General features: G+C 48.8%; 2 protein-coding genes across 3 annotated transcripts in view; one reads left to right on the top strand and one right to left on the bottom strand.

Annotated features, from left to right (window-relative positions):
* Positions 1 to 3: 3 nt before the first annotated feature.
* On the top strand, positions 4 to 10439 carry MRPS11 (mitochondrial ribosomal protein S11). Its single transcript, XM_033100062.1, has 7 exons — positions 4 to 113; positions 241 to 358; positions 487 to 615; positions 5770 to 5868; positions 7952 to 8081; positions 9291 to 9356; positions 10034 to 10439. Exons 2-7 carry the CDS (start codon positions 294 to 296, stop codon positions 10139 to 10141), a joined length of 597 nt encoding a protein of 198 aa, XP_032955953.1. The 5' UTR covers positions 4 to 113; positions 241 to 293; the 3' UTR covers positions 10142 to 10439.
* Positions 7086 to 12300, bottom strand: part of DET1 (DET1 partner of COP1 E3 ubiquitin ligase) — a 45173-nt gene continuing 39958 nt past the window's right edge. The window contains exons 5-6 of one of the 2 annotated variants that reach the window (XR_004422333.1): positions 7652 to 7798; positions 7087 to 7545 (exon numbers count right to left, since the gene is read on the bottom strand). Coding sequence is in view for 1 of the 2 variants with exons in the window: in XM_033100060.1 (XP_032955951.1) it covers positions 7759 to 7798 (40 nt within the window). In the remaining variant the exon portion in view is untranslated. Of the gene's footprint in view, positions 7799 to 12300 lie in introns of both variants that reach the window. The other variant, XM_033100060.1, reaches the window with a different exon arrangement.

Genomic DNA, 12300 nt, shown 5'->3' with positions numbered 1-12300 from the left:
AGGCAGCGCGGGAGCGGCACGTAGGGAAGAGCCCTGTCCCCGGAACGACTAGAACGAACCATTCCAATGCGAAGGGGTGGGCGAAGATCTCATGTTAAAAGAGCAGGGGAAAGGTAGGAAATTCCCAGTTGAAAATCGCAGAGATAGTTATTATAGACCATGAAAAATGGGGCAAAAATCTTTTAACAGGTCTTATGAAGAGGAATCAGATGACTTTTCCTCTGTACTCTTCCCCCACAGGCGCTCACGGTGCTGGCGCCGCGGACCGGAGCTGAGTCGGGTCAATTCAAGTCATGCAGGTTGTAAGAAACGCGGGGTCTCGCCTCCTGTGGTCATGGGCTTGGCCACCGACGAGCAGGTAAGATTGATTGCCCGCTCCGAGCCCACGGCCACCTCCGGAGTGCGCTCCTGCCCGTGTCCCCTGAGCCACCAGGACTCCAGGGGCCGTTAGGCCTGGGGACCTCTCTGAGCTTTCCTTCCCCGCAGGGTCGTGGCCCGGGCGCCGGCTCCCTCCATCCATACGGGTGTCCACCAGCTGCAAGACGCCGCGGCCAGGAAGGAAGCTGAAGAGAAGACCGCAGCTCCAGCTCCCGCTCTGAGCCGCAGCAGCTTCAGGTGAGGGCCACTTAGGTCCAACCCTCGCGACGCTGGCATCACCCTCCAGGGTCAGAGAACCAATGAATTCCCAACTCTTTCCCTTGCCATCCGTGAAACATGAAAATTAATCTCTAAGCCTCAGTTTTCTTGTCGAAAAATGGATAAATTGCCGAGAGAAGTTGTGAAAATCAAACGAGATGAGCATCGGCATGAGGAGGACGTTCAGTGAACATTTGAAGAATGAGTGAATGTCGGAGGTGTATAGTAAACATCAGCTTTCCCTCTGAGAGGACGATCACATCAGAATGACAACCTTCCCTGGGCCTAGGACACAAAATCAGAGGGGAGAGGGAGCTGTGCTATGGTATAGATTATTGTGCACTTTTTGGAGTTGGTCTAATGTCTAGGCGGCTTTTGTGCTTAGCCCTGGGGACTGGCATCTTGCTTCCCACCAGTGCCACCATCTCTATATGCTATGTGTTCTTACAGACATTTACGGAGAACCTACCATCTGCCAGGTACCATGCTAGATGCTGGGAACAGAAATACAAAAGATCGTTCTTCCCCACAAGTAGTTCACAGGCTGCCAGGGAAGAGAAACATGCAAACATTTTCACCATAATCTGATCAATGATACACTGGAGCTAAGAACTGGATGCTTAGAAGTGTGAAAGAGTGAGTGTCTAACACTGAGGAAACCAGGTAAAACTGTAGAGAAGAAAACGTGAAGAACTGAACTGAATGGAGAAGATGAAGGATTGTTTTAGGCGAAGTGAGAGTCTGGGTAGAGGCACGTGGTGTGAAAGAACATGGTATATTCAGGTGTGTGTGTAATGGCAGATGAGGCTAGCAAGCCAAGAAGGAATCAGAACACTGAGCATCTTGTCTGGAACAGTGGGGCTTCTGCACTGTCTTCACTCTAGGCAGTGGGAGCTTCTAAGGAGTTTAGGTCAAGATTCTATTGTGGTCATTCAACATTGCCAGGCTCTGTTCAAGGTATTGGAGACACACGGGTGACCAAACACACAAAACTCTCTGCCCCCACAGAACTTAAATTCTAGTGGACAGGGAACAGCAATTATAAAACAAGTAAAACACAGGAATAGGACAGATGGTAGGAGAGTGTCTGGAGTTCGTGAGCAATAGTACGGCGGCCAATGTGGAGTGAGGAGTAAAAACAGGAGATGGGACAAGGGGTGCAGCAGGCATGCAGGGGTACATCCTATATGGCCTGTAGAGCATCCTGAGGATTTCACCTTTTACTCTGAGTGAGATGAGGAGCCACTGGAAAATTCTGAATAGAGGATTGACACGATCGTGCCCACATTTTAAAGAGTCCCCTTGGCTGTTGTGTTGATAATGAACTGTAGAGAAGCCAGGGTGGAAGCTAGAAGTCTTCTAGGCAGTTAGAAGGCTATTGAAACCATCTAGGCAAGGATCAGTGGCTTGGACCAGAGTGACAGCTGTAGAGGTACTATGACTGGTCGGGCTGATCCATTCAGAAAGCAGAACCAACAGGATTCGTTAATGTGTATGCAAAGGAGAAGGATGAAGGAACACTAAAATTTGGGGCCTGAACAATCGGAAAGACGGAGTTGTCACTAAATGGGGAAAACACAGGAGATTGGATTTGGGTGGTTAAGGCTGAGATGCTTAATTGACATCCAAATGGAGATACAATGTTGGTTATCAGAAGTGGAGTTCAGGGGATAGATCTGGGCTAGAGATACACATTTGGATGACTCCCAGATGATGTTTAAAACCATGACACTACAAGATCATCAAGACAGTAAGTACAGATAAAGAGAAGAGTCCAAGGCCCAAACCCTGGAGGCCTCTGACATTTAGAGATTTGGGACATGAGAAAGGATCAGCAAAAGCGATAGAAGGGACATCCAGAGAGGTAGTAAGAAAACCTGGCGAGGTTTCTGTTGTTGTTTTGAATGTGGTTGAAGGGCAGACAGATGAGCTATGTCAACTGCTATGACAGGTCAATAGGCTGATGACAAAAGTGTTCATTGCATTTAACATTGTGCGTTGGTTGGTGACCTTAACTAGAGCATTTTTCATGGAATGGATAAGGAACAGCAATTTGGTGGAGGGGACAGGGGCTAAAGTCTGATTGAAGTGGCTTCAGAAAGAATGGAAGACAGGAAGAAACAGCAAGTACAGTCAGTTCTTTAAGGGGCAATAGAGAAAAGGGCAGTAGCTCGAGGAGGCTTTGCGGTCAAGAGGGTTTTGTTCGGTTTCAGGTTGGGGAAATGAGCATGTTTTGCTGATGGGGCTGATGCCAGAGCGGGAACATTGCTGGAGTGACGTCCTTGAGAGGCTAACACACCAGGGGAGCATCGTAACGGGAGAGAATGTGAAGATTGCGGGCTCAGATGTTTGATGGTGGGAGCTGGAAGAAACTCTGATTGCTTCGATTTCTCTGTGAAGGTCATCAGCTGGCAGGGAGCAAGCAGGAAGGAAATGGAGCTTTGAGGAGACGAGAGGGTATAAAAGAGTCATCCAGGAGAATGGGGGGATGATTGAATTGGGGATGTGCTGTATGATGGCAGGCAGTGCCCAGGGCCCACGTGATGTTGGAAGTCATTAAAATAAAGCAGTGGTTCAACCTGGGGCAGTTTTGCCTCCAAGGGGACGTCCAGCAATGTCTGAAGACTTTTTTGGTTGTCATAACTTTGGAGTGCAGTGTCTGGGGAGTAGAGGCCAGTGCGCAGGACAGCCCCCCACAACACTGAATTATCTTGCCCAAAATGTCCAGTGTCGAAGCTGAGAAACTGACATACAGGGCCAGCTGTCACTGATGAGTGTTTCTCTAGCCATCTATGCAGGGGCATGTACAGGCTCAGAGTGGCTGGAGAGATGGACGTGACAGGGTTAGGGAGAGTACAGTGAAGTAAGAGGGGGGCAGAGAATGGAGGGTGTGTGCAAGGGAGTCAGTATAATGATTGGCCATGGAATTGACTTGAGGTCAGGAGAGAAGTAAGAGCATCAAGGATGTGAGGGAAAGGGAAAAGCTGGTAAGGTCAGTGGGATTGAAGGGTTCCTGGAGAGAAGCTAGTGGGGGAGCCAGTGGGTGTGCCAGGAGGTGGTGGCCAGAGGTTCCCGGAACCGAGGTTATGTTGGGGTTGCAGGTGTAATGACAAGGGCTAGGTCTGACCACGGGAGGAAGTAGCCAGTGTAGGATAGGACACAGGGTCACTGGAGCAAAGAGGTCAAGAACAGAAGCCAAGGGTGGGAAAGCTCTTAACTGAGATCACATATATAATCATGACAGGAGTGGCGGGCCAGGAACTATATAACCTTTGCATTTTTCTACATTTATTTTCATTTCTAAAAATTGTCTATAGCCACAATTAGAAAATGGGTTGAAGACTGGGAGGCAGGACCTTCTCCCTTTGGGAATAAAACTGCAGCTTACCCTGGCAAGATCCAACTTCTGCCACCTTTGTGCCAGGGTCCGTGTGGGATGGTTTTGTCCAGGGATCAGCAAATTCTCATGCCTGAAGTACACACAGCAGAAGTCAGTCCGCAGCCATGCACAGCAGATGCCACGTGTGCTGGCCCCTCTACGTTTCCCTTGTCTGAGGACAGGTACGAAGAGGCAGCAGACCGGTGCCAGAAAATGCTGTCTTCCTTTTTCCTGGGCTTGCTTGGGGTAAAGCACTCGTTCATTTGTACACTGGACTTGGGAGGTTTAAAGGCCTGAGCTTGTCCGTGCCTTCAATTAAATGGCTCAAGTTCCGAGTCCTTACTTCAAAAACCTTGCTTTATACATAAGGCATTACACTGGTACATTCAGAGTTTAGTAGGCTTATTTTTTTTGACCCCCCCCCAAAAGTCAGCAGGGGAAATTACCAGTTGGGAAGTGATGATGTTTTAAACATTATCATCTCAGAGCCTCGTCCGCGTTCCATCTCGGCATGTAGGCTGATAAACCAGCAGCCTGCGGAGATGCTAAACCATCTCTTAAGATCAGGCCGAGCAGGAAAGAATACACTTGTAACTCTTGAATAGCACTGTGATGTTCTTTTGTTTTGTTTCTCTCTAAGAAAGCAGGTAGGGCTGCAGGGAGGACGGCGCTCAGATAATAGTGTATTTCTAACCCAGAGTCCGTTGTATTTCCCGTGACGGGGGGTACAGACATTGATCTGATTTGCGCCCACAGGTTCATGCACATCTCACATGCTTCCTGACAGGTGTGTGTGTGTGTGTGAATAAAAGAAAGGAGAGCATGATGAGCAGAGCTCTGAACTGAGTCAGGTCTCCTAGGCCCAACGCCTGACATGCCGGCTAACCCTATTCCCCTATTTGTACCTCAGTTTCTCCACCTGAAAATGAAGAGTACTCACCTAGGATAGCCAGAGAACAGACTGGACTGCGATGGCAAAAGATCCTGAATTCTTCACAGTGTCTCAGCCAGTGTTCCCCACCCTGAGTTCACATGTGGTTCACCCGGGGCATTGCAGAAATAAGATTCCCAGGCTCCGTTCAGAAGTCTGGGCTAGAGCTTACGCATCACAGTAACAGTGGCTCGGCTGTTCAGCCAGTATGGAGAACCACTGGTCTAGGGTAGGGCTTGGCAAACTACTTCCCATGGGCCAGATCTGGCCAGTTGCAATAAAGTTTTATTGGGACACAGCCACACCCACTGATTTACTGTTGTCTGTGGCCGTTTTGCACTAGAGGGCCAGAGTTGCAACAGAAATTTCACGGCCAGCAAAACCTAAAATATTTTCCCTGTGGCCCATTAAAGAAAAAGTCTGCTGATTTCTCTCTCTTCTAGGGGATACTGGATTTTTCTACAGTAATGATATTATAAGTATTATTAAAATTTTGTTTTCCTTTTTTATAGAGAGTCAACATATCAACTGTGGATGATGAAACAAGAAATAGAAGTTTAACTATATTTTTTAAAGTGCAGAAAGTGGAGCTTCTAGAGGATTGAAAATTCTAGTGATCAGATTATATGAGAAGGGACAAGAAAAGATGGGGAATGTAGATTAAATTCTCTTCTAGCAAGAAGTCTCTCGATGTGTCTAGAGTCAACTACTCAAGTTTGTCTGTACTACTGGATTTTTTTTAACTATGGATTTCTTATGATGGATTTCTTTGATTTGAAAAAAGTCAGGACAATTTTACATAAACTGTTTCTTCTAATTTCAGCATTTATCCTCCGATTCCAGGACAGGAGAACTCTCTGAGGTGGGCAGGAAAGAAATTTGAAGAGATCCCAATCGCACACATTAAAGCATCCTACAACAAGTAAGCGGAAAGGGAAGCAGCTGGACAGTGCTAGGGGGGGCTTTTTTCACCTTTGTGGGGGAGGGCAAGGTGGCCCTGGGCACGCTGCTTGGGGAGGGAAGTCAGGGCACTGCGTCCTGCATGAAGGTGCCACTGCAGACGTTCCCCAGGCTCCCTCCTTGTGTTGGAAAACCGGCTTCTGTCTTGTGATGTTCATTCAGATTTCATGACAATGAACAGCATTTCATATCGGTAAGATTTGCTTTCCTACAAACGGGTGTCAAGGGCGTACCCACCTGTGTGTTGGCAACAGAAGCTGCTGACATTAGTGACAACGTTATGTAGAGAACGACACAAGAGACTGTTGGTAGTCACAGATAGAGTGTGGGGCTCACGTGAGATGCCATCGGACTCCTTCAGCATTCGGAAGTGTCCGGGGCCTGCTCTGTAGCTCTCTGTGTGGGCTGTCTCGTGGACAAGCAGTTCTCTTATGCTGCTCTTCAGTGTAGGAAACCACAACGCCCTGGTGGGGAAATGGCAGCCATAGACGGGCCAACAAGCAGATGGCCCCAGCCCAGGCAGATTTCAGCAGGTCTCCCCAAAACCACTCCTCCACTTCCCGCTTTACTATGAGTTCTCAGGGAGTTCTTCAGACCAAAAGGCAGGGCAGTGATGACCAAGGGGGAAATGGAAAGCATGTCTAGGGATTTCTAAAGTTATCCTTAACTTTTTTAAAGTTAGAGATGTTTAGGAAAAATGTTCCACTTATGTAAAAAAGATTTTTGATCATGAAATGGAGTGTCATAATCATTAAAATTATCCAATATGGTAATATTGCTAACTTTTTTTAGGTACAATGGTATTGTGGAGTTTTTTTAAGAGTCCCTATCCTTTAGTGACATATACTGAAATATGTACAGATGACATAATGGGTCTGGGATTTACTTCAAATAAATTCATTAATGGGAAAAAAGGGGGAGTGGAAACAGGGTTTGTAGATGAAGCTAAACTGGTATGACTTACCGTGTTTCCCCGAAAATAAGACCTAGCCGGACCTAGCTCTAATGGGTCTTTTGAAGCAACAATTAATATAAGACCCGGTCTTATTTTAATATAAGACCGGATGTAATATAATATCATATCATATCAGGTATAATATAATACCAGATATAATACAATATAATACCGGGTCTTATATTAATTTTTGCTCCGAAAGATGCATTAGAGCTGATGGTCCGGCTAGGTCTTATTTTTGGGGAAACACGGTAATAATTGTTGAAGCTGGGTGACAGGTCCATGGGAGTTCATATACTATTCTGTTCACTTTTGTGTATGTTGAAAACTTTCCCTAATGAAAAGTCTTATTTAAAATTATTTGATATGAAACATCTGATTTTTTAGGAAAAAAAGCCAGACAAGGAGAGCACATCTAATCTAAACACGAACTACAGGGAAGGCACTAGAAGAAAACGTGCCATCCTTCTTTGGGGTGACACTGGACCACCCTCAGAGTATAGAGCTAGTCTTAGTCTGCTCAGGCGGCCATAACAGAGCACCACAGACTGGGGGCTTACACTACAGACATTTATTTCTCCCAGTTCTGAAGCTAGAAGTCCAAGATCTGGGTGCCAGGGTGGTGGGTTCTGGTAAGGACCCTCTTTCAAGCTGCAGAGGGCTGGCTTCTCACTGTGTCCGTACCTGGCGAAAGGGAAGAGGGAGCTGTCTGGGGTCCCTTTTGTAAGGGCACTCATCCCCCTCAGGAGGGCTCCACCCTCATGACCTCGTCACCTCCCAAAGGACCCACCTGCTAATACCGTCATATTCAGGGTTCGGATTTCCACATGAATTTGGGGGGCCATAAATATTCAGTCCATAACAGAGCTCTCTTTAGGATGTATGACTTGTCCATTTTCAGTGAGGTTTAGGTGATGATTTGGACCTTTCCTGGCGCCTGCATAGGAGTTCAAAAAAACATTCAACTGATAAGCTCAAAGTGAAAGCAGCTTTTTCTCTCTCACTTGGGCTTGAAGGGCAGGCAGAGGTTAGCGCTCTCTTACGTCCCTGAACAGTCATGATCTCTTTTATGCATCTCCTGCGTTCCCAGCACACAGATCCAGGTAGTCTCCGCCACAAACCAGCCCCTTGCCCGCACTTCCTGTGGCACAGAGGGGTTTCGGAATGCCAAGAAGGGCACGGGCATTGCAGCACAAACAGCAGGCATAGCTGCTGCGGCGGTAAGTGTGTGTTCTTTCCGGCTCCCTCTGTGGTATGTCCCCCTTTCTGCATGGCCGATCACTGTGATAAGAACTGTCTATGAACCAGCCATTCAGAAGCAGAGGGGAATTTGCCAGCTCTTGTTTGATATCCGAACATTGGAAAGGGTTTGAAGAGGTCTTAGCTTCAGCAGAAGTGAGACGCTTGTTGGTTCATTCTAGAGGACTTAAGAGACAGGTGCTGAAGGCTTACCAAAGCCTCCTCAATTTAAAGACCAGTGAGGTGGGGTGGGGAGTGGTGATAATAAGCTACTGGGGAAGATGTGGTGTAGTGAAAACCCTCATGCAATACCAGTTTGAGTGTGAACAGCTGCAGACCTTTCTAGAAGCAAATTGGCACTGTGCTGCTATTGGTATATTTATTAAGCATCTACTATACGCCAGACACTTCACACCCATTATCTTGAATCCTCAGAAGACGCTCGGCACTACCCCCATTTTAAAGAGTGAATTGAGACACAGAGTGTGTGACTTGCTCGGAGGCATGCGACCAGTTCAGTTCTCTGCACTAAACACACACTGGTCTGGGACCAAAGCTTGTGCACTGTCTACTGTAGTACAGGCCTTCCTGAAGGAAAACCTTGACCTTCAAATAAAGCTTGATGCCCAGAGATACTGATTGCTATGTATTAATGATCACCAAAATGTGCTAAATGTCCGCCAATGGACAGATTACACACACTTAAAAGAAACATGTCAGTATTAACTGTAGGTTCCGCAGGATGGGTTGAGTGACTTCTGTGTGTTTTCCAGACTTTCTGTCATGAAATGGCTTCATAATCAAGAAAGAAAAACTTAACCACTATTAAAGATTTAAAGTGATAACACTTTCTAAGTGGATATTTAAGCTCAGCCTCACCTCCTCATGGTCGGAAATTCTGCATTTACACACCTGAGAAAAACTGGAGCAATATTAGAAATTTCCATTAGGTGGCAGTGCTGCCCTGGGCGAAAAGGGATCACAATTGACTTTATGACTTGACAAGTTCTGTGCTTTCTGCTGGTGTCTGTCCTGCACTGTGGCCATGTGTCCCTTCCCCGTCTTCTGTCTGGTTTCGTATGTGGGTGCTTGTCCCTGGAGCTCAAAACCCTGTTGTTCCAGGTAGCAGTAGCGACACCTGGATGTAGCAGTTCTCGCTGGGGCACTAACCACTTGCTGCTTCTCTCCAGAAAGCTGCAGGGAAGGGCGTGACCCACATCCGAGTGGTGGTGAAAGGCCTGGGGCCAGGGCGCTTGGTGAGTGAGGGTGATTAGTTAGCGAGAGGATCGGGCGTGACAGGGACCTGGTAATGGAGCGACAGGACTTGTTTCTTTCCGTTGTTATCATGACCAACCTCACAGCAGGCCCAGATCACCAGTGTAATTCATCGGACACCCACTCAGTGTGTGCTGTGTGCCGGGCACTGGGAATAGAAAGTGGTCCGTGGGGACTAGCAAAATGGGTTCCTCACTACAGACCAGTGGGTGCAGGGGAAGCTTGTGCCCAGGATCCTGGGAGCCCACTGCGGATAATCAGGAAAGCTTCCCCAAAGACGTGATATCTCCACTGACTTTTTAAGAATAATGAGGTATTACAGGTGTGGGGTGACAGCGGGGGACATTCCAGGCGAACGAAACAGCTTAAGTAAAGCTCCAGAAGTGCAGTGTTCCAGTTCTGCCCGGGTTCACAGGTGGTCTTTGTTCTTAGATTGTAAGGCACGAGGTAGGAGGGGGCAGGTGTCACTAGAGAAGTGGACAGAACTGAGGGCGTGGGTAGGAGCTCGGTTAGGAGACCTTTGTGAGGGTAGAATTCGGTTGGGATCGTAGGTATCAAAGCGAGTGAGCATCCACGCTCCCTGTCCCTCCATCTCCGGGCATGCTGGGACACCATTCCCAGGACCATGGCATTCTCCTGTTCCTTCTGCTCCTTCCAGTCTGCCATCAAGGGACTGACGATGGGCGGCCTGGCAGTGATCTCCATCACAGACAACACCCCCATCCCCCACAACGGCTGCCGCCCCAGGAAGGCTCGGAGGCTGTGACGGGAAGGCGGCCTGCGCCTGCGCCTGCCTCAGTGCCACCTCCAGCTGGACCTTGTAGAAAGCACACTGTGGGAGCTGTCTCAGAGGCGGGCCTGTTGGACGTCCTTCAGACAGTAAGGGAGAGCCTTGCCACCTCCCGTAGTGGCCGTTTTTGTACTTTTCCCCGGAGATCGGCACGCCCACATGTGAGGCCATGCTTCTCTCCGACACAAGGAGAGCCACAGGGGCAGCTGTGGCCCAGGCTCCAACCAGTAAATGCTGCCCTACTCTAAAAAAATAAAAGAGTGTCTCTACCATCTGTAGTAATTTGTGAGTTTCTTGCTTCCAGATTTGCAAACAGTAATCCCCACTTTCTCCTGAAAAATACATTGTGAATTGAGATGAAACCCTAGATTGAAGGGGTAAAATGTAAGTGTGAGCTGCTGTTCACCAGACACCTTCCTCTGTTTTCAGGTTTTTCTTTTTTAGCCCCTTCACCAAGATTTCCAGAGCTCCTCACAGCAACTTTTCTTATTACCAGCTTGTAATTTGGCCCCAAATTGAGCGCTTTTTGCCTCCTCGCTCTCAAACGTGCTCATGACAGAACAGTTCACCCTTGGGAGCCTATGTACAGTTCGCCCTAAAATGTGAGGAGACCGTCCTCAGTCTGCCTCTTCTAAGTGGGCAGAACCCCACAGGTAAGTGGCACCATCATCTTTTACACACCTGGGGGCTTCAGCAGTCCCCGCACCCAAGGCCGAATGACCCTAAAGGGGGAAGGGTAGAGCGGTATAAAACGGACTCTAGATAATCAGTGGGTGGAGGGATGGATGAGACGAGAGCCCAAACTGAAAAGTGCAGAAAACAGTTGGCGTGGAACCCGGATAATGCTGACACAAGTGGGCTCAGCCCGGGCCCCAGGCAGGACAGCTCGCCAGTCGGGGTTCTGGGGTTCCCAGATACCACACAGAGGCCAAAGGCTTGAGAGACAGACCCTCCCTCCTTGGACAGAGAGGGCTCAGGATCTGAGAGCATCACAAGGAGCCGAAAAGGAGAGGTACACGTGCACACAAGCATTGTTCCTTCCAAACAAGGTGGGGCCTGCTGACCACCCAAGGGAAGGCAGTGGGGGTTCCCTTCTGTGCCCAGCCAGCTAAATAGTGTGATTTGCCTGAACTCAATGTCGTTAACCCACAAGTGCCCTCCTAAATAGGAAAGTGGCTTAGACAAGGTTAGAGAAGGGGAAACACCATGTGACCTGGAGAAGGAAAAATGTCTCCCTACTGTCTCCTCTTCCAGCTTAGCAGGACCTATGAAGACAGAGGGCCTGGAGCAATGGCACAGTTTATCAGGGCCCTCACTATAAAATATGGCTCCAAGGTATCAAAGAGAAGCTTCATGAAGGTTCTTTCCAGCGGTGTGGGCAGGGTTCAGGGAATAAACAGATTGGCGAAGCCCTCCAGGACCAGCAAGAGCAGGAAGCCTTCATCCCCTGAGGCCTCACTTCTGGGGAAAGAAGAGCTCCCAGAACCCGACAGGAATGCGGCCTGTGCCAAAGCCAGGGTGTGGCAGAGGGGGAGGTCAGAAACGCCCTGACTGGCCCCACTGGTCACCTGCTGGTGTCCCCAGTGCCTGAACCCACCAAGAAGCAAGAAGGGCGGGCAGCCAGGTGGTGTGGTCCTTGACAGGTCAGCCTCCCTGGCCACAAAATGGGCCTGAAGGGGCAAATGGAGAACAGTACGCACAGGTGGTTTGCGTCATTCCTGAAAGGGAAGGATTCCATACTTGGCAGTTTTAGAAAGTTTTATCCTACTCACAGGGGGCTTAGAAAAGCAAGACTGCACAGGATCCCAGGAGAACCTACCAGCACAGACAGGACACGGGGGACCCTAAAGGATCAATGGTCCTCGGCGCAGAAACGGACGCCCGGCACAAGCACCAGGAGCCAGGTGGGGTGGGCGGCCCTGGCCCTGCCTACGGGGCAGACTGGCAGACGCCCAGCTTTGTCGTGAGCTCTCGGCGCACACGACTGCGTCCAGGGTCTGAGTGGCCAATGAAACCTGTGCTCTCGTAAACTGGATCACCTCTCAGTCGTTAGGCCTTAGCCTCGCAAACACGGCCCCTCCGCGGGGAGACGCAGGCATCTTCACCAAAGGCTGACCAATTAAAGCAGTTACTGT

This window comes from Rhinolophus ferrumequinum, chromosome 28 (genome assembly GCF_004115265.2).
Source record: "Rhinolophus ferrumequinum isolate MPI-CBG mRhiFer1 chromosome 28, mRhiFer1_v1.p, whole genome shotgun sequence".
Classification (NCBI taxonomy): domain Eukaryota; kingdom Metazoa; phylum Chordata; class Mammalia; order Chiroptera; family Rhinolophidae; genus Rhinolophus; species Rhinolophus ferrumequinum.
This window is presented reverse-complemented; position numbering and strand designations above follow the sequence as displayed.